Below are 22,881 nucleotides of genomic sequence, written 5' to 3' on the forward strand. Positions count from 1 at the left end.
ACAGTTCTGCAGCTAGTATTGAATAGAGCTATTCAAGAGTATCATCATCCACGAAATCGTACAAAGCGTTATCGCGCTGTGGTACAATACACATTGCATATCGGACAACCTTCGTATATTCGAGTCATTTTTTCGCTTGGTTGTATATTGTTTAACGCCCCCCCCCCTCCCTCGAGAATTTTCCCCTCATTTGGAGACGTCACCATTTCCGGTGAAGGGCTGCAAAATTTAGGCCTATGCTCGGCGCGTTACGGCTTTTGAACAGGGAGAGATCTTTATCGTGCCACACCTGCTGTGACACGGGGCCTCGGTTTGTGCGGTCTCACCCGAAGGACTGTGCCCCATTTAGTCGCCTCTTACAACAGACAAGGGGTACTGAGGATCTATTCTAACCCGGATCTCCACGGGAGAGAGAAACCCACTGCCAAGAATGTTAGATTGCGAAAACTCACTAAATTATTGCCTGGAAGGTTAAACTTAATATTGTGAAAACTCACCAAATTATTGCCTCCATGGAAGGTTAAACCTAATATTGAGAAAACTCACCAAATTATTGCCTGGAAGGTTAAACCTAATATTGTGAAAAATCACCAAATTATTGCCTGGAAGGTTAAACCTAATATTGTGAAAAATCACCAAATTATTGCCTGGAAGGTTAAACCTAATATTGTGAAAAATCACCAAATTATTGCCTGGAAGGTTAAACCTAATATTGTGAAAACTCACCAAATTATTGCCTGGAAGGTTAAACCTAATATTGTGAAAACTCACCAAATTATAGCCTGGAAGGTTAAACCTAATATTGTGAAAACTCACCAAATTATTGCCTGGAAGGTTAAACCTGATATTGTGAAAACTCACCAAATTATAGCCTGGAAGGTTAAACCTAATATTGTGAAAACTCACCAAATTTTGGCACAAATAATTAAGCAAGGTTTACTGGTGGTTCAATAATGGTTCAGTTTAAAATGTACTACACTCTGCCTGACAAAGACTTTTAAAAATCCAATGCCAGTCATTTAATTTGATTGAACGATCAATGAAACATGAATAAATGCAAGTCAAGTTTATTGTCAACATTTTTATTGATAAAAAAAATAAATAATTACGTACAGGAGAAAAAAGAAATAATTTATAATGTATTAAGGATTTCTTTTTTGAAAGACCAGTGCAGCATTATGAGAGAGGAGTGCTTTTACTGCTCTATGACGTAGTTCATAATGATATGGTCGCCGTTCTTCGGAATATAGCTACTCACACCTGTGAATAAACATCAACAATTAATTAATCATTCGTATCTCTGTTCATCTAATTAACGTATTCATAAATTACAAAGTAGTTTTTCATGGATGAATTTTTAAATAAAGTTATATGCTGAAGTGGTTGTTTTTCTACATCATTTATTACATTTAAACAACATGGGAAAATGGGTCAAAACTACGAGGATCTATACCGTTTAACACGGTACACTAAATACGGAAAAGTTGAAGGAATAGATTCAAATTTCTTACCCACGGGTAGGACTGTAGATGGCGCTAGAACGAACTGCCAGTACGCCAAGCCAGGGGTACCCGCTAATCTGTCTTTTCCCATCGCTTCGATGAAGTATCCGAGCTTACTATAGTATGTAGAGGAAAATCTGAAATGATAACAGAATCATCAATGTACATGTACCATTATCTATGTGTTTTTTAAATCCAGAATTACGTCATACTGGATTCCTCTTAAAGTATTTAGAAGCATTGTAAAGTTTTGGGATGTAGTCGGATTCCATAATACAACTTTTTGCCCTATCTGGACCAAACTTTTATGGAATATACATCAAGGGATTCAACAAACATAATATCACTGAATGCTGAGTGTAGTTCATGTATTCAAAAAGTAGTGGGGCAAGTTAAAAATTCTGGGCTAGGTCGCATTCAATCGACCATAGGACCAATGTTTAGAAGTAACATATACACGTAACAGGGAATGCGATGTTAACTTCTCCTAGGCACCCGACCCCACCTCCTTGGTGTACAGTCTTTTCCCTACTCCTAATTGTGTATTCTTTATGAGATTTATGAGATTGGTCACTGATCGTTATCTTCACTTTTTCATAGGAATGTTAACTGCCATGGTTTGCTGTGGTGCTCAGTGTGACCTCTAGATTCCAGATGATTGACCAGGTTAAAGGTTTTGGACTCGCATTTAACAAAATTACAGGCTCCATGTGGATCAAAATTGCATAGAAGTGGATTTGGATGAGTATGATGGTGGACTTGATATGAGAAGAGACGGCATACACAATGTATATATTTAGCGGAATTAGATCTATACGGAGACGCTCGACATGTATTTTGTTTATTGTCTTATGGTGGATGCAGATTTATAAAGACGAAAATAAAAGTGCAAAATTTATAAAGTTTAGTCTGATTTGTGGGCTGAAATTCATAAAGACGACATCTACTTATTCAGTTTGACGGTAAATTCATAAAGATTGCATGCATTAAGTAGCAACCACCACCCATTTTTTAAAAATTACCCAAATCAATAAAAATCAGGTGTAATTACCAATTTTGAGTACGTTGATTTCAAATCTGGATTCCTTTTACTCCAATTTCTTATAGAAAATGAGATATAGTGTCTCAAACATCCCTACCGTCAGGTTGCCAAAAACGGAAAATGTTTCATTTCGCATCAAAAAGTGACCCAACTTTATTTCTTGAAACACCATTACCCAAAACAATAAAAAGCAGGTGTAATTACCAATTTTGAGTATGCTGAATCCAATTCTGGATTCCTTTTACTCCACTTCCTTACAGAAAATGAGGTATAGTGTCTTAAACACCCCTACCGTCAGGTTGTCAAAAATTGAAAATGTTCCATTTCACATTAAAAAGTGACCTGAAAGTTATTTCTTGAAATAAGGCATACAACAGAAAAGGAAAACAATTAATACTAAATTGTTCCATGAACATTCTTAGTTGTTTTGGAAAGAATATATCTCACCTCTGGACTTCACAGATACAGGAAAGGAAGAGGAATACGGAGCGGATCAACGATCTTAAATTTAATCAGATTGGGCTATAGCCTAATGAACTGATGAACAGGAGCAAAAGTACAATTAATAGGAAAACTGATTTATTAAACAACAGCAAGTCTTTTCCGAGAACTTCTGGTAGAGCTGTCGGGGGGGGGGGGGGGGGCTGAGTTGCATCATTATCAGAATTTACCGAAACAGTGGACTCTCTGGTCAGTCTGGGGGCTGAGCTAGTTGCATCAGAACTGACAGAAGCAGAACTATCTGGCCAGTCGGGGGGGAGGGGGGGCTGAGTGGTATCAGAATGTATTATTTATTTATTTTTATTTTTTCAAAATTCAGAAATTTAAAAACTGCAGGATCAGATTTTTTTGTAACACTAATAATTAATGTCCCTTTATTGCGATGACTCTACAAGTACAAACCATGATATTAAAAAAAAAAATGAAATGAAATGATAGATAAATAAATAAATAAAATATTTGTAAGTTACTTTATTTATCTGTAAGTAAGTCACTTATTAAGTGTAACTTGTGGCAGTGCAACTTGCAAGTGAAAATTGCATCATCTGTAGCTTATGACCCCTTTTGCCTTGCCTTATAATTAATATTGTTGAAAATTTGGCAAATAGCATTTTTAACCCCCCAGCCCATACCCCACTTTTCTTTAAACGTTAAAAATCCAGCTAATTCAGTGAGGAAGAAATGTCACTACCATATTTCGAATTTCCTCTAGACTATATCAAATTAAATACCGCACTGCTATCAGTCACAGATTGACACTGGTAGGGGAATGGGGACCTGGTCTGCGAGTATGATGGAAAAGATTCTGATGAAAATAAAGATTCACTCATCATTCAGAAATGTATAAACATTGTATTATTGTATATCACCGGTACGTTGTGAGTACGTTAAAAATGGGAGTTATCTTTCCTTGGATATCTAAATCAATCAAATACTATATGAACACGGGCAATTATCGTCCATGTTTGACCTCAGTATAATTTATTCATGCATAAAATGTATTAATATGTCACTCTTTGTTGCGTATTTCACCGTTAAGTAAATGTTTACATATACTCGCTCTGCTTAATCGCTTCAATCTCAAAGGGATTTTCTGGAATATGCCTAATCACGTGAGATACGCTAAATATAGCTATTTTAGATCCGAACGATCAACTTCGCATCATTCGTAGGCTCTAGGTTTATCCATACTAGCCCGTAAAAAATAGGGTGGAACCTCGTCCCACTTTTCCTGTAGAAATAAAAATGGAACATGACGCGCCACCTAGCGAGCGTGGTTGTTGCTACATTAAGTTTAGTCTTATAGAAGTTTGCAGTCAACCCTTATTGTGAATTTACAAGCACTATTGATTAGAGACCAGCTGATTGGTAATTCATTTTGCCAGTATATCTGGGTACATGAGAGATATCAAAAATCACTATTTAAAATCACTCACTGGTAGTTTTTGTCTTCATCGGCTGCCTGTTCCATGAACCGAATAAATGGGCTGCCAGCCAGTGACGTCACATTCCGTTCATATTGAAACCAAGGCTCCGCTAAATGGTTTCGTATGGTATACTTGATCGTGATATTATTCCCTGAAATACGAATTTATAAGAATTCAAAAATTCTACGCATGTATTTTGGAGTAATTGTGATGTCATTAATTTAATTCAACTCATAGTCAACAAGCTGTCAAATGATTTATAGTGCATGTACTTTATAAAATGATTGAAATCAAAATTATGTTCACTATCAAACATTTTTGTTATATCTGACTGTTTACAGAAATTATAGGGGGCGTTCGACACCTTTTCTTAACAGAGCATAATATAGTATGTATATATCATATATCATACAAAGCTATCAGACATATACTGTAACTAAATATAAAACGAAAAAGAGGTTGTCAATTCGCAAATGTTTAGATATCAATCAACGTCAAAACTCGAAATGCACGTCGACCTTTTTTCCGTCAGAGTTCCCCACCCCCTCCCCGAGTGAAGGTGTATTCAGAGAATCTCCAGTATTCAAAACAATATGGCAAATAATAATTTTTTTGTGTTCTGTCCTGATGAATATTGACATATATAAAATAGTTTAGCATTTCATCCGGTCCGGATATATGAGAATATAAAATGATTATTTGTGATGGAGAAACCCCCAAAACGCACGATTGTGCTTCATTTTTTAAAATAACTTTCCGGGGAGCAAGCCCCTGGACTCCCATCCCTAAAATAATTGTGCCATCGCCACTCATCACACCCCTTTGGATCTTACTTGGATACAAATGTACACCTTACCTTTCTCAGGGTAGTCGATCATTTCATTACATAGAGTTTTTGCGTGTAGTATCCATCCATCACAACTGTTAAAGCAGAAAATTACAGCGTCATATTTTAATAAATTTAATCTGTAAAACTTTTCTTTTTAATGTTTGAGGGAAGAAACAGTAATTAAAAATAAATAATTACCAGTAAAATATTGAAAATATAAAAATCGCCAGAGATTTATCAAACCACATTTTACTCAGTCTCTGTTTTCTATAGTAAAACCGATAGACAGTAAACTAAACTGACGGAGTCGTTAAAATTTATTTATATTTGTACATCCGCTTATGTCATTCTGTGAAGGATGGTCTGCTGTGCTCAATCCAGGACAAAACCCCCTGATCCCTGACGTGTGACCCTGGTAATACCGATGTGATTTGACGAATGGTGCGTCATTAATTAATTAAAATTCATGTTGTGTGGGATCGGTGCGTGTGTACAAACATCCTATAGTCTTTAAATTTATTTTTTTTAATTGTGAAATAAATTGCAAATTTTCAATAGTTTGTGAAGTGCTTTGGGTCTGTTTATTCAGAAAGACACTGCTTTCGAATGTTTAGTGTAGTTTAAACTCGATATTGCTTTCAATATTTCTTACCTGTGTCAGAAATACACCTGGTTGTCATGTTTATATATGTATATGTACAGTTATACATCTTTTCAATATATCTGTCATACTTTGATAATTACAAACACGTCTAATTATAATTATGTACATGTACCGACCTTGTACCTCAGGAGAAGGTTTATTTATAGACGCTGCATAATACTATTGTGTTCTACTTGAAATATATTTAAATTGAATGAATTATACCTGGTTTTTCGAGGTTAATAATCTTAAGATTTTTTTTCATTTGATATTTAGTCTGTTTTCCTTTTATTGCCGGTATTATACAGACGATAAAATGAAGTTTTCAGTAAGGCATATTTTGATAAATATGATCAGAATGGTACACAATTAATGCACTCGGTGGGAGAACAATGAATTATATAAGATGATTATTGCAAACTTTCCCCAAGATAAGGAAAGCTATTGTCAGTTGATTTGCATTTATTCAAATTTTCTAGTTCAAACCATCATTTATGAACTCAGTCATCCATAAACAGACCAAGCCTTACAAACTAGAAATTAGGAAATCCATTTTAAATAATTTCTTTTTCAGAAAATGCAGTTTGAATAGGATGTAAACAACTTCTTTTAAATTACTCTTGAATTCAAGATCACGTTTTCTGTTTACCGTTTATGTTGAAATTCAAAATAGTTACGGTGTTTTAGATGGATTGAACACCTGTCGTCATCTACAGTGAAACCTACATTTCTGGGACGTGCAATGCAACAAACACCTTGTTAGACGAGATAAGTTTATTTCCTTCTTTGTCCGTTACATGTATCGTCGACTGACCAGTTTCGGTGACCTTGGTGATAAACCGCGATTTTTTCGTTAATCACTTGGATTTAATAAATAATACTCCTACCTTTGAAGTATGGGGAAGCCATAATGCCAGAGATATAGAAAAGATACAGTTAGAGTTTATAAAATCTGTTTTAGGTGTGCGAAAAAACATAAATTCTGCCTCAGTGTATTTTGAAACGGGGAGGTTACCTGTGAAAACCATTCGATTCTTCAGAATGTTCAAATTTTGGTTTAAAGTGTTGCGTAGTGAAAATTGTATAATTAGAAATTGTTACGATGAATTATATTACAACTGTGATAGAATGAAAAATTGTAGGAAAAATTGGGCCTATTGCATCAAACAAAAATTGTACGATATAGGGTTAGGATATATTTGGTGTGATCAGGAGAATGCAACTTCTAAAATTTTCTTTCCTATTATAAAACAGAGGTTGACTGATATGCGTGTTCAAAGTTTAGTTGAACAAATTAATTGTTCTTCAAAAAGTATCATTTACAAACATGTTATTGGTCACTTTTCGTTACAGTATTACCTTTGTAAGCCTATACCTAATATGTATAAAAGACACATTTGTCGAATTAGACTATCCTCTCATAATCTTGAAATTGAAACAGGCCGCCATAACAATATACTTAGAGAAAATAGAGTACATGTATGTAATTTTTTGTAAAAATGACATAGAGGACGAATACCACTTTATATTAATTTGTCCTCATTACGAGGAATTTCGACATAGATATATCAAAAAGTATTATTGGCAAAAACCATCTGTTTTTAAATTTGTACAATCTTGCTTGAATTAGTACACTGCCATACAATGTCATTTTTATGTACATGTATTTATGAAATTGATGTGATAAGACATATGTCTTAAGCAATAAAGAATATATATATTAAAGTAATTAAATTCCTTCACTTTCATTCAAAAATTCCAACTCCATTGGTACGTTAATTGAATATATTTCGTAACAAAAAACATGTCACTTTGTGGTCCTAAAACGGTGACGTCACCTATTACGGTGACCATTGTTAATATAGGTTTGCCAAAAGTTTGTAACTGTTAAAACGTATACACAGGAGGAATGTGCAACTAAACGTCAATGAATAATATAGCATAGTGTAGAATTCTAGACTTTTGGTATACTTTATATAAATTTGAAGATTTGCTTGAAAAAGTAATAAGTAAATGGGCCTATTTTTGGGGTACTGTGTTGATTTTTTTGCATACTCTCCTTCTAGTAGTTGATTTTCGGGGGGGGGGGGGTTGATTGAAGACGTACTCTATATATGTTTGCAAACACTACGGCGAAATTGATGACACAATCTACATATACACCCGGAAACGACAACACGCACATGTAAACAAAAGGTCACCGATTCTGGTCAGTCACCTAAATAGGGCAGTCGACGATATTTGCCCGTTGTATGTAACTTTAGGCAACATAATTTACACCGGCAACTGTGAGGTTTCTGTATAAATGATTTTTTCTTTTCAAATGGGGCATATGTTAATAGCAAACAAAGCATATGTATTTCAAGTACACATATACAGCAGAATGATATGAACAATGCATTTAAATATGGGGGGGATTTGGGTTGTGTTTTTTTGTAAAGTTAATAATTTCGTCTTGATCGTTGAATTGACGATCAATGCAATATTACCTACAGCACTCCGTTATAAAGTATTTTTACATACTTCACACAGTAAGGAATGATTTTGTTCCAAGGTTATGAAGTTTGTACAATCTATCTGAGAAATGCTATACTGTAATGGGATGGAGAGAAACTCTCCTCTAGTTACAGCGTACATATGAGATTTTCCGAATGATCTCGGGGAAATCCTGGACTGCTTCAATCTCTCTCAAAGTCCCATATCCCTTACATCAGCCCCGCATGCGAGGGTAGGTAGAACTAAGCTGTCAAAAAGTTCAAAGCATGCATTTGGCCCCAGTTGTTTAGAGTTGTAAGAATATGTTTTTATCATGATTTTAGCTTTGTGCGCTTGTAGCGCCAATGATTTGCAAAATTGTGCCCATTCTAATCTAGGAGAGCGAGATATTAATAAAATATAAATAGAAAGAGAAGAAATGGTAAAAACATATATACAGTACAACCAAAAAGTTGGCGTTCAAAAAGAATGGGGAAAAAAATGTCCACAAAAAGCAAACAAATGTTTGCATGAAACAGAACAACGCCAACTTTATGAGAGTTATCCCTCGTGGACGGGTTTTGTTTTTGTTGTTTGGTTTGGTTGGTGGGTGGGTTTTTTTTGGGTTTTTTTTGGTTGTTTTTTTGTTTTTTCATGTTTAGCTCTGAAACACGTGGGTAGGGGTATACATCAAAGTCAGATTATGACAAACTAATGAAAAGTCATATTTCACTTTTATGTCAATACTTATATTTCATATTTGTGTACCGGTAGTTAATAAATTATGACCCTAAATTACATGTAATCCATATACATGTATACTGGTGCTGGTGCACAAAATGTGCTCTGCCCCTTTCTCGCTTTGAATTATCAGAGTAACGTGCGAGGGGATTTGGACACTGTGCACCATTAAGAACTCTTGTCACCCTTTTTAAAAATCTATCTTTCATATGAGGTCATCTATCTTCCTCTTTAGCTACAGCTATGTAGGTTTTATCTGAATTTCATCAGCAAATGACCACATGTTGATTTATTTGCATGATTCCTCTCCCACCAAAGTACTAGCTATAGACTGTTATTTTTAGATCATTGTAGTCATCGGAAGTACTTGTGTAAGCTTGGTAAAGGTATTGCTATCCTTTATAGAAATAGAGCGTTTCTTAAAGAATGATGTGTCGATAATATTTGAACAGTCTATTAGTATATTTTCAGTTGAAAATTCCTATCATTATCTTATACATTATCCTACCCAGTACAACCACACCCAAAGAGTGTTCAAAAGTTTGTATAAAATACTAAGTATGAATTATCTTGTACATTATCCTACCCAGTACAACCACACCCAAAGAGTGTTCAAAAGTTTGTATAAAATATTAAGTATGAATTATCTTATACATTATCCTACCCAGTACAACCACACCCAAAGAGTGTTCAAAAGTTTGTATAAAATATTAAGTGTGAATTTAGAGAATATATAACAGTTATCTGTCGTACATCTATGTTCTGCTTTATATTTATTAAAGTCTGTACCATATGTAATATAGACTATAATTTGTATTGTACTTATCATGTTATATTGTCTCAAAACATCAGCTAAAACATCAGTGTACATACATTTCATGCTCGTACTGATCCCAGTTTAATTGGAACTGTGGTGTTCTCCAATACTACACTCCCTTCTTTATTAATCATGGTCCTCACTTTGTAAATGCCAGATTTATTTCTAATCATTAACACTAAGAAATTATTATGTCTATTTATAATATCAATTCAACAGTACACTTATAGAACAATGCTGTCGTTTTTGTGGGACCCATCAATTGTGTTCACATGTTCGTAGAAATTGGAATGATGTTGGTATCATCGTCAAATGATTTTAATTTGGAAAGTACGCTGAACATAAAACTCCAACACACAATAATTAACGCACGCTTATAAATGTGTATGCCCACCGCGTTCCAATTATAATGCACTGTCTTAGGGGCGAGATCAAAAGATCAATGTCTGACAAAAACTAAATTCACATATAGTTTTCACCAACACCCCCCCCCCCCTTAAATCTAAATATATATATTGAAACTAATCGATTAACAAGTAAAAACATACGAGTATAAATAATAATCTGTATACCTTTACTACAGTTTATTCACAAAATAAAGTGTACAATACAACTATTAATTAAAAGCCACTTGTCTTTTTTACCACTAAAGTGTAAGCGATGTCGGATGACAGAAACTTACGGGAGTGTTTACTCCGCCTCTCCACCTAACTATTTGAATTTGATTTTTTATCCGACATCGATCTTTTGACCTCTTCCCTTAAAACAAATCATCAATCATACGATGTTTTAATACACATGTGTTGCGGTAGTTGTAAACTATCATGGTCACATGAACAGAACGTTATAAATAGAACTGTCAAAGCAGTTACGATTCAATGAGATGAAAAGATGCAAGGGGGGGGGGGGGGTGTTGTTGTTGTTGAAAAAACTGTTATTTTTGAAAAATGTTAATATCCTCCTTAATTTACATTTTGTCATGCCTCTTTTTATATACTGTAGCTCTGACTAGTTTTATTTATTTATGTACATATGTTAATATTGTACCTCATGTGCCAATATAATGGTTTGACAGATCATGGAACGGGCGGCATTGTAATAACACATAAAAACTCTGGTCAAACCAAGCACGGAACTTTTATTATTTTATTTTTAATGATTGTTGAATCTGCACAAAATATATGAAACTTGGAGGCTACAAGACCCTGGGAGAATTTTTTAAATAAATTGTTTGAATGTTTTTATAATCGGATTGTATCGGATTATAGTACTTTTCGGGTTCCAATGATTAATAGTTAAATTGGGACGTAGTAAGTGATAATTATTTTTATTTGAATAGCAAAAACACGCGCGTGCATGCCTGCCACGCGACGGGGTACTTCTTGTCAATTTTTGATCTACCAACGCGATCAATTAAAATGGAAAACAATTACCAAAATCTGACCGGTGGTCAAGTTCAAGTTTTGTATTACTGTGTACTTAAAACTTTACAGCTTATCAGTACAATATTATAAACAATATAAACACGGCGGTGGTGCATTTACTGGATGATGATTTATTCTCGTAAACCAATGTACAAAAGAAAAAGAGAAACACAAATACTACAGTATACAATACACAAAGTCAGTATCCAGAGTAGAACAAAAGATATAGAGAAATACAAATACTACAGTATACAATACACAAAGTCAGTATCCAGAGTAGAACAAAAGATATAGAGAAATACAAATACTACAGTATACAATACACAAAGTCAGTATCCAGAGTAGAGTAGAACAAAAGGTATAGAGAAATACAAATACTACATGTACAATATACAATACACAAAGTCAATATCCAGAGTAGAACAAAAGATATAGAGAAATACAAATACTACAGTATACAATACACAAAGTCAGTATCCAGAGTAGAACAAAAGGTATAGAGAAATACAAATACTACAGTATACAATACACAAAGTCAGTATCTAGAATAGAACAAAAGAGAAAAGGAAAAAAGAAGACAGCAAAAACAAAACATATACATACATGCACACACATATATACATATACCGTACATAAAGAATATACACATTATGAACTGCACTTTCTGCATTGTGGAAAGATTCATTGAAGTGACCAATGTCATTCTTGTACATGTATATGTGAGAAAAATAACTGCTGCTGATGATGATTTATTTTCGTAAACCAATGTACAAAAGGTATAGAGAAATACAAATACTACAGTATACAATACATAAAGTCAGTATCCAGAGTGTAACAAAAGATATAGAGAAATACAAATACTACAGTATACAATACATAAAGTCAGTATCCAGAGTATAACAAAAGGTATAGAGAAATACAAATACTACAGTATACAATACACAAAGTCAGTATCCAGAGTATAACAAAAGGTATAGAGAAATACGAATACTACAATATACAATACACAAAGTCAGGAACCAGAGTAGAACAAAAGATATAGAGAAATACAAATACTACAGTATACAATACACAAAGTCAGTATCCAGAGTATAACAAAAGATATAGAGAAATACAAATACTACAGTATACAATACACAAAGTCAGTATCCAGAGTAAAACAAAAGATATAGAGAAATACAAATACTACAATATACAATACACAAAGTCAGTATCCAGAGTAGAACAAAAGGTATAGAGAAATACAAATACTACAGTATACAATACATAAAGTCAGTATCCAGAGTAGAACAAAAGAGAAAAGGAAGAAAGAAAAAACAAAACCCATACATACATTAACACACATACATATATACATACATACACACACATACATACATACACACACACAGACATACATGCACATACATGCACACACATACACACATGCACACGCGCACACGCACATACATACACACACATACATACACACACACACACATACATATACACACATACATATACACACATACATACATACATACATACACACACATACATACACACACATACATACACACACACACACACACATACATATACACACATACATATACACACATACATACATACATACACACACACACACACACACACATACATACATATACACACATACATATACACACATACATACATACATACATACATACATACATACATACATACATTAACACACATACATATATACATACATACACACACATACATACATACACACACACAGACATACATGCACACACATACACACATGCACACGCGCACACGCACATACATACACACACATACATACACACACACACACATACATATACACACATACATATACACACATACATACATACATACGTACACACACACATACATACACACACATACATACACACACATACATATACACACATACATATACACACATACATACATACATACACACACACACACACACACACACACACACACACACACACACACACACACACACACATACATACATACATACACCCATGCAACATAAAGAACATGTACATGATGCAATATCATATTCTGGAGGACTAGCGCATGAAAGTTAAGTAATCAAAGTGTTGATATAAGTGATAAATTTACATTATTCTTTCAAAGAGATGACATTTTTTAGATTGAAACAAATTTTTGTATTTAATGATATTAACATTTGTTCTGTTTTCCAAATTAATAAAACGATTTCTGTACAAACGTAAGTGTGGACAAACTAAAATATAATGAAACTCATCTCCTAAATCATTTTTGTCGCAAAAAATGCATTTTCTTTCATTTCTTTCAACATTTTGCCATCTACCAGTTTCTATTACTAATTTATGGTTATAAGTTCTAAATGGACAAAAAGTTATTCTGTCTTTGGTAGCTAATTTATCTAAATAATCTTCAAAGCCCAAGTTTTCTTTAAATATTCAATAGTTTAATCCCTTTGAGAGATTGAAACATCATATTTCCAGGTTTGCTGAAATTGGTCAAACAATCTAAGTTTCACACTTTCATTCAACCACTTTTTATTAATCGAGTTCTGGGACATGAAAATATTGCTGTATCCTGATGAATCTAAAGTATGTTTTATACATAATGGTCAATTCGAATTAAATTCGTTTAAAATGTGTTTATTATATACTAAGTTATATAAAACCTTTGACAGTTTGTCATCTCTCTGTGATAATACTTTTGCCCAGTAACCTAACATTCTAGTTCTGATGTATACAGTGTATGCCCAGTGGATAGGCTCCTAGCTCACCATATACCATATAATTTGGCGTTGACTTTTTCAGACACAGTAACAATTTACAATACTTTAGATGGAGTCTTTCAATTAATCAAGATTATTTGATGTATATCAAATAGTCCACAATTAATTGAGATTGGCCATCCGAATTATTACAGTATAAGAAACAACTTCGTTCGAACTATCTAACCACAAGCCTAACGCGGAACGAGTTAACTTAACTTTAGCAGGAAATCTCCACAGTTTACATTAGCCTAGGTCACGTAAGCCGTTTGACTTCCCACTCAAACGCCTTGGAGCGTTCTATTTAAAAACATCACACCGCTAGGGGGCGCTATCGAAAAACGGAAATGGCGACACCGAAGAAAACAAAGACCACAGCTGTTGTTCCAAATGTCAGTTTATGTGTCGCTTGTTCTAAAGAAAGCAAACGTTGTGTTTTTGCAAGTTCGAAACTTGGTTCTTCATTAGAGAAACCAGTGACGATATGACCAGAATTATGCTGACTTCACGAGAACTAGTATTACTATGCAGGTCTTCTTCAAACATTAATTGCGGTAGAATCGTATACAATAGCGATTTCCCATAGCCTGTTGGTAATACTGCCAACACGTCTGACCTATTTGCTAATTTAAGTAAACACTCTTTCTGTAAAGGTTTCAGTGAGAATCCGATTTTTAAATCTGATAAAACTTTGTTTATCTTCTGTTCGACTGCATCCGTCATCGTTATGCATTGATCAACCAATCAGCTGCTTTATTAGAATTCGGATAAGCCTCGTTATGGAGTGTAGACGTTTGTCTCGTAGAACATTGCATTGACAAACGTGTAGGTGACCTAGACTACGGCTTACATCAGAAGAAATTCCCACCCACCCAACCCCCCCCCCTTATTTTTTTCTTGCTTCATTAAAATGTCTTTGGTATGACGGGTATTGTTGCGATCTTTTTTCTTTTTATATTACAGATATATTTCCTGTGCTACCACCAGATAACATGCCTATTTTCAGATGCTGCCAGGATGCTGCCTTTTCCAATTTCGTTTTTTCCAACCACATGCTACGATTCGGTCAAAGCTGTTATTTGTCGCATCTTTTCATGGGGGGTTCGGGACCGGGGAGTGCGTTGGGGTAGTTGATCACTAATTTTGCGCCAAAACCGGTTCTCCTCCCACCTGCTACTAAAGCAGGGGGCAGGTAGTTAAGGTATACCCTCCAGATGACCACTTACATAGGTCAAGGGTCAGTCAATATTCATGAAAATAGTAATTTCTTGAATAAGTTGGTAAAGTTTATTTCGTGGGGCTCTCGGCTAGTTCATAGCTGGGGCCACATCCACCTCCTACCAAGGGAGGGGATGCTTCAGGCTGGTGCATGTTGCGACAACTGTAGGAGGGTCTACAGCTTGATCTGCACTTGCTAATTAAACCAGGTAGCACGCAGGAGACAGATGAGATGCACAGAGGTCTCTACCCCCCCTTAGAACGTGGTCACCCGTTCAGGCTGGGCACCTATGTTCACATAGGGCCCCCGGTGTTATCCCTACTTTGGTAGTTAAACTGGTACACTGGCCGCCTCCCCAGTCCCCACAAAAAATTCCTATGCGACCTTTTCCACCATATATTATTATTGCTGCATCCTGTTTCTGATGAATTCAATAAATATTCAAACTTGTATCACTCTTATCAATCCTGCTGTCAAGCAGCTTATCAAGGACTACAAGGGCAGCCAGCTAAGTGTAGACACACCTACTTGAGTAATTCATCATATATTAGGTCAAGGTCACTTTCAATCCAGGCAGTAGGCCAAATGTCTCACAGCTGGTTGTGCTGTATACATTATACATTACAGTCAAATTAGTTTTCCAGTTAATTATAACATGCCTCAGGCCAGATCATGGCCTTGTAGCCAATTCTATTATTAATTCAGTATTTACATAGCCCCATATTTCACAGCCGTATAATAGTATTGGTGTTACAATTTTGAGAAACAATTCATATTGACAACTAATAGATAAGTGATGTATACGACCCTTTCTTAAAATGTCATACATTGCCTGTGTGCCTTTATTTACATTACGTTTAATTGTATTAACAGGGCCGTAAATTAACCTTCAATTTGGAGGAGGCAGGAAATTAGGCGGGGGTCTGGGGGCCGCCCAGGCCCCCAGACGCTGAGTACATTTTGTGCACACTGAACACGTTTCGTGCAAAACCCTTGATTCTAGGGCCTTCTAAGATGTTACTTGGCTAACTCATTCTAAAAGAAAGATTTGGAATGCTTTTTAAGGGAGGTATCATGTTCTTAGTTATTGGAAACAACATAAATTCTAATGAACTTTAAATTTTAATTTTTTTTGGCTCAAAAGTTGGAGGAGGCAGCTGCCTCCTCCGCCTCCATGTAATTTACGGCCCTGATTAATAAATGACCCTCCACGTGAGAATACTACACCTAAATATACTTCCGTCTTCAGTAAGTTCTGCATTTATGATGTCATCAACGCTTTCATTTTCATCAACATGCGGGAACTCCCCTCCACCATAATCAGCTTCATTCAGATCTCTAAAGTATTTAAAAAGAGTATTTATATCTATGCTATTCCTACACTTTGTCTTCTGATTACCATTAATTAATTTCCACAATTCTCTTGGATTATTGCTTTTTAATCTATCATATTTTCCTTCATTTCGTTCCTGTGTTCCCTTATGGATTTATTTCGAGAACATATATACGTACGTAATTACAAATATCAAAATCATGGATTACAACTTTCTTTTAGGATTATACTATTATACATGTATATATATTTTCCAAGGTTACAAAGATCTCTGAAATTTTCTGTGTTAAACAATTGTATCAATTTAAACATTGAAGGTCTTTTATAGTAATACTTCTTAATATATTTTTCCGTAATGCTGTATATACAAGACAAACTAATATAAAATGGTATTCATCTTCAATATTATTCACACAAAAAGTACTAGTGCAACATCTATTTGCTCTGATTGTATTAAAATGTCTGCCTGTTTCTATGGGTAAATGGTGCGAGGATAATCGCATTTTGGATATACACTTTTGCAATGAATTTTTGTATGTAATGTAGTTAGTAAATAACCCCCGCGCACCATTAAAGGTAAAGTCATTCGAATATCCTCCTTTGTGTCGCCCATTCACCGAATACCTGAGGATTTACACAATAGCCGTGTTCCGTACTCGTTGTGACCTAGATATGGGTTGACCCGCTTGGACAGCTGATCATCGTTCGTATATTATAATAAAGATACGGAAGTATGCATTGTATTGTTTTAATAAAGTCTGGATTATCCTTAGTTCTACTCTTAAAATCGCTAAAAAAAAAAAAAAAAAAAAAAAAAAAAAAAAACATTGCCAATTGACAAATAATTACTCAACTGTTTTTCTAAGAAAAATAAAATAAGTCCACATCATTGTCTTTTAAAAATGACGAATTATGTACATGGCGGAAAATAAGTAAATGCCATATACATGTAGCTATCGCTTTGCTGTTAAAAAAGTAATTTGTCAAATTTAAGCCATGTAATACAATCATGAAAAGATTCAACAACAGATTTATAATGTGTAAAATCATTTTTAACCTATAAAACAGTTCATCCACCTTGGGTTGATTTTGATTTCCTAGGGAAAATGTACGATTTAAAATGTGGATCGTCAATATTGTAATCTTTATCAATCTAACATTCTGATAAGCAAATTACATCGTACGTGCACAGAAAGGTTTTTAAGTTTTTGTCCTTCCATTTATTTTAAAAGTCTCCATGGATGTTCCAACCTATAATTTTAAGTTCAGTTTGACTCTTCTCCCGACCTCCTTAATGATCTCTTCCGCCGCCTCTCCCCCCTCGTCTCCCTCTTCCGGGTCCATTGAAAGCGTTACGGTTTTCCGCTCTATGGGTTAATTGTACTGGCGGTTCTTCGTCCATGGGAGTTGGGTGATACTGCTTACCACCAATTAACAGTTTATCCTTCACTAGGACGGTTTTTAGATGTTTTTCTTGGGCTTCGTTCTTCGCAGAATACAATATTTTCCGTCGCTCCTGGATCGCTTTTGGGCATTGTTCTCCGATGGACAGGTCAGTTCCTCTAATCTTCAATGCGATTTTGTGTATTAAGGTGGCTCACTACACCCAGAAATAGTTTCTCAAATCAGTACGAATTGATTTAATTATAAAAGATATGATGACATACAATAAGTATATATGCCAAAAAGGCAAAAAATATACAAATTTGGATAAAAAAATGATTTTCAAAAAAATTATTTCAACATATGAACACTGGAGGATTTGAACTCGAGATCTGCGGTTCACCAGTCCAATGCTTTAACCACTGAGCTACGATGATAGACAAACAAATCGATCGATACAAATAATTTCACAAAATATTTAAATCGCCATCTTGTGACGTAGTGTCATACAGAGTATAAGCTTTGGTGTAGTGAGCTACCTTAATTTACTCTGGGGAAATCTAGTAAACTTTGCCACGAGAGGACGAGAACGCTCAATATTCCATCTTTTAATTCTGTGTGCCCTTTCAATAAAAATTCCATCCTTGATTTTGCAAATAATTTTTAGAAATGTTATTAATAACATCCTCACAATTCTCCGACTCCCCTTTTGGAGCCTCGATCACACCATTCTCACGCATTGACCTACATTTCAGATCAAGAATATCCCCAGTGAATTGTTCATTCATCCTAAAAGAGTTCTCGAGTGTGGTTTTAGGTCAGTCAAATCACCAAGAGCTTTGGTAGTGTTTATCTCGTTTTCTTCTAAAGAATAAATAGATTTCTGGCTTTTCTTTACCTCAGATACACGTGAACTCTCTTTTCATAGATGGAAGAGTTTTCAATGTTATCAAGTTTTTTGTTGATATTGAATAGCTGTAAAGTAATGTTTTGGGCCCATTGAGGCGGTACTTGAGTCGTGTTCGAATGGTTTGATAATTGTTGCACGGTCTTAGCGGACTGCACGTGTTGAACTGGTTGTATTTGATATGTTTCATTTCTCACTTGAACAATGTTGCATGGGACTATATGTTTGGGGGGGGGGGGCATATTGTTCATACCTTGTTCTTGTCGTTGTACAAATTGATGGTGTTGCATGACGGCCATCTTCCTACGTGGTCTTGTCTTTTGCTACTTCTTCTTCGGCGGTTTTGACGGGAATGGAGATCCAACATTCATGTGTATGTTTAGAGTTCACAACTAAATCCTAATTGGTGTACATTTGTCTTTGTCACATTTAGAACCGCAAAGAAGCAAAAAATAAAATACATCACCATATCACACTCGTCGAAAAAAAACCACGTCCACCTCCATGAAAATCACGTGGGGTCACGCCTTCTCACAATCGACGACATGAGTGTGAGCGGTGCTATGAGAAAGGTATTTAAGGTTAAGCGGGGTTGCAGTCCGCTATATTTCTGGTAAACCATTTTGATCGACCTAACTTATGTAAACCAATCCAGCGACCAAGAGAGAATGATGGCGACGATTTCCGAGGTTCCGAGATTCCCCACTTCGACTCTATCTGATGCAGCGATTGCAGAACAACTTACATGTGCAGTTAAGTCGGTTAGTATTTTTTGTCCACGGTTGAACCTGATGTAGTAGTTAAAGATATACGCGACGTTCTTCAATAACATACAATTTTTTTTTTTTTTTTTTTACTTTTCATGTGCAATTCACTCGCGTTTTATCTCGTTTCTACGAAACGCCATGGGGTATGTTACCATGTCTGTTTTAGAGTTTAGCATATTTTGATAGTTCCTGACTATTGCAAATAAAAATACCATGTAAAGTCAGCTTTTAACAGTTTAATTTTTAAGTTGCATAAATGTATCGAACCCGGAACCATTGCATTACTATCTCGGAAATCATAGAAGAACTTTTCATATCGAGGAGATGAAAAAATAATTTTAGAGAAAATGTCAGAAACGTCGCGTACCAAAATCTGTACGATCAGCGATGGCAATGTTTCGCTGCGGTGTACTACCACTTCGTATTGAAACAGGTCGCTATAAATCTGAGCCACCTCAAGACAGAATTTGCCAGTGTTGTGATCAAAACGAAATTGAAAACGAAATACATTTTCTACTACATTGTAAATTATATGAAAATAAGAGAAAAGACGTTTTCAGCAAAATAGGATTTTAAAAATTTGTTAAATTTGTCATTAGATAATGCACTCTTCTCGCATATTTTATGTATATTTCCTAGGCAAGCCGCTATTTTCACACTTGATGCTTTTAAAATCCGTCAGAACTTCACAAAAAAGACATTCTAATATCATTCCATCTCCATTTATGTGTTTGTATGAACATTGTAAAAATATTAATCAGTGACATATAGGTCCTTTAGGCCGGATGTAAAAAATACGTTTATTGTCAAATTAATTGTATAACTGTATCATTACACATGTCACTATAATAAACAATTTACTTATTTACTTAATTTGATCTATAAAGGATTATTTTAACGCCGTAATTAGTATTTATCAAACCGGTCCAGTCCAAAGACTAATTCTACATACGTAGCTATTAATAGCTACCTAGGTATTTGAACCTACTTAAGGCCAAGTAAAATTAATTAGTAGATTATCATTCAAACTTCACAAAAAAAATGGGGCGGGTGGGAGGATTTTATTTTTTATTTTTCGCCATGGTATTCTTGACCTCGAAAATGCCTTCTCTCATTGAGAAAAGGTTTTATAAATCATAATTACATGTGTATTTGGGTTTCTAAAAGGCAAAGTGAAACAAAGTACGTTTACGATACCGGACTGGGCATAAAAATATCCGGAAATCGTAATTTTGAAAAATAAAAAAAATCGGGGCGGGGTGATTTTCGAGGGGCGGGCGGGAATGATAATCTACTAATTAATTTTACTTGGCCTAAAGTAGCTACTTCTACCTACTTTTACCTGTTTTTAAAAAATAAATAATGATTAAGGCGCATCTTTTAAACAGATCAGTCGTTTTATGTATCGTGTTGTGCATGTGCACGGCAAAATTCGGAGTGTAAATTTGAATACTTTTCAAGGGTGGAGAATGTACAGGAAATGCATGAAAAATCGCCCCAAAAACCTTTAATGTAAAAATGCATGAAGGTAAACTTTAAAATTAATACAGATGTGCAAGACATTCTAGACTTCTTATCACGTAGCTTTGATCCTAAGTTCCTAGAAAATGGAACTGGGTGTAGTTATTGATGCAAATTTGTTACCGTAGGTTAGAAAATAATAATTTTCTGTCCAATATTTTTGTGGTATTCATCGTCAGCGTAAATGAATCAAGAAATTTGGTACACACCATATTGCGCTGATCCTGCTTTGGTCACGAAATGCAAGTAAAGGAAAAAGTAGGCAAAAATAGCTACCTGGAGTAGGTTTAAATTACTAGGTAACTATAAGTAGCTACGTGGGTAGAAATAGTCTTTGGACTGGACCTGTCATATATGAATTAAAACACCATTTTGAATGAATGACTTTGTTAAACGTGCAATGTAGACAAAGAATTTGTCATTTGTATCTGCCATGAATGAAATAGAACATCTAGAGAAAGATATGATTTTTGATACAATAAATTATTTGCCAGAAAAAGGTTGTCGGGAACCACTCCTGGACAAATATTTCCTCACTGTGAGTAACACGTATTGACACACAGGCTGTCTCCGGTGCTATGTCTGCTGCGCTCCTCTTCAGTAGAAGGAAACCTGCTTCATGAAAAGTGGCAACATTTACTGCAGGCAAGACTACCTCAGGTACGTTTAACTTTTTATGGGTGTTAGTTGAAACTGGAAAAGTATTCAGAAATATTTCTCGGTTGCAGTGAGTACTAAAGTGTTCTAAATGCAGTCGGCAGATAGAGGCATCAGACTGGGTGAGGAGAGCCCAGGACAAAGTGTTTCACCTTGGCTGTTTTGCGTGCGACGCCTGTGAACGACAGCTTTCAACAGGGGAAACAGGGGAAGAATTTGCACTGATTGAGGATCACGTATTACATGTATGTATCCGACATTACAGGTCTCGTCTACAGGGTGACACAGGTAGGAGCTTTCTACTTTAAAAAACTTTTCATATAAAAATTATTTCAGGGACAGGTCCCCGACCCAGGGTCCTTAGTGAACAATGGAGCACTTTATCGATATATAATGTGTAAATTCATAAGTTTATTTCATTCTATCAAATTATCTATAAAAATTGATATTGAAATGCTTATATTAAGAAATTAATAATGATGATTTTCATTTGTTCAAAACCATAATTACATTGACTTACTTTGGAAGATAAATACGTGGTACAAGTATTTGAAATAACAACAGAAAAAGCATCAGGATTAAAACGTCTCGTGTATTCTTGATTCCGATCGCTGTTAGTGTGTTTAGGTTTTCCACATCTGAACGAAATATCCTACATATAGATTATTGTTAGAAGTATCCAAGGGGAGATAAATACGTTACTTATGTTCTAATTCGTTACACTCAACCGAACATAAATAATTTATACTATAAATGAACACAGTGTGTAGATATGATATAGAAGTGCTCTCAAGAGTGCAGTTTATTGACTTCTATAAGTATATATAATAACATCTTCTTAGAAAAAATACATCTTTTGTTCTCTACAATGAGAAAATAAGATCAGTAATAAAACAATT

The 22,881-nt window shown here is 34.9% G+C and overlaps 1 protein-coding gene and 1 pseudogene across 1 annotated transcript; both read right to left on the reverse strand.

Annotated features, from left to right (window-relative positions):
- Positions 1-1,066: 1,066 nt before the first annotated feature.
- LOC125678893 (uncharacterized) lies at positions 1,067-16,821 on the reverse strand. Its single transcript, XM_048917679.2, has 5 exons — positions 16,642-16,821; positions 5,329-5,393; positions 4,482-4,623; positions 1,512-1,639; positions 1,067-1,260 (listed from the first exon to the last, which is right to left on the reverse strand). The coding sequence occupies exons 2-5, from the start codon at positions 5,348-5,350 to the stop codon at positions 1,196-1,198; spliced, it is 357 nt and encodes a 118-aa protein (XP_048773636.2). The 5' UTR covers positions 5,351-5,393; positions 16,642-16,821; the 3' UTR covers positions 1,067-1,195.
- A 724-nt stretch (positions 16,822-17,545) lies between these two features.
- LOC125678736 (uncharacterized) lies at positions 17,546-19,491 on the reverse strand (annotated as a pseudogene).
- Positions 19,492-22,881: the final 3,390 nt, after the last annotated feature.

This window comes from Ostrea edulis, chromosome 2, assembly GCF_947568905.1.
Source record: "Ostrea edulis chromosome 2, xbOstEdul1.1, whole genome shotgun sequence".
NCBI lineage: Eukaryota > Metazoa > Mollusca > Bivalvia > Ostreida > Ostreidae > Ostrea > Ostrea edulis.

Coding starts and splice junctions, on each gene's coding strand:
- LOC125678893 (XM_048917679.2), bottom strand. CDS start 5,350: ATGATCGACTACCCTGAGAAAG. Junction 4,624..5,328: donor GATCGACTACCCTGAGAAAG/GTAAGGTGTACA, acceptor TTCGTATTTCAG/GGAATAATATCACGATCAAG. Junction 1,640..4,481: donor GATGAAGACAAAAACTACCA/GTGAGTGATTTT, acceptor TTATCATTTCAG/ATTTTCCTCTACATACTATA.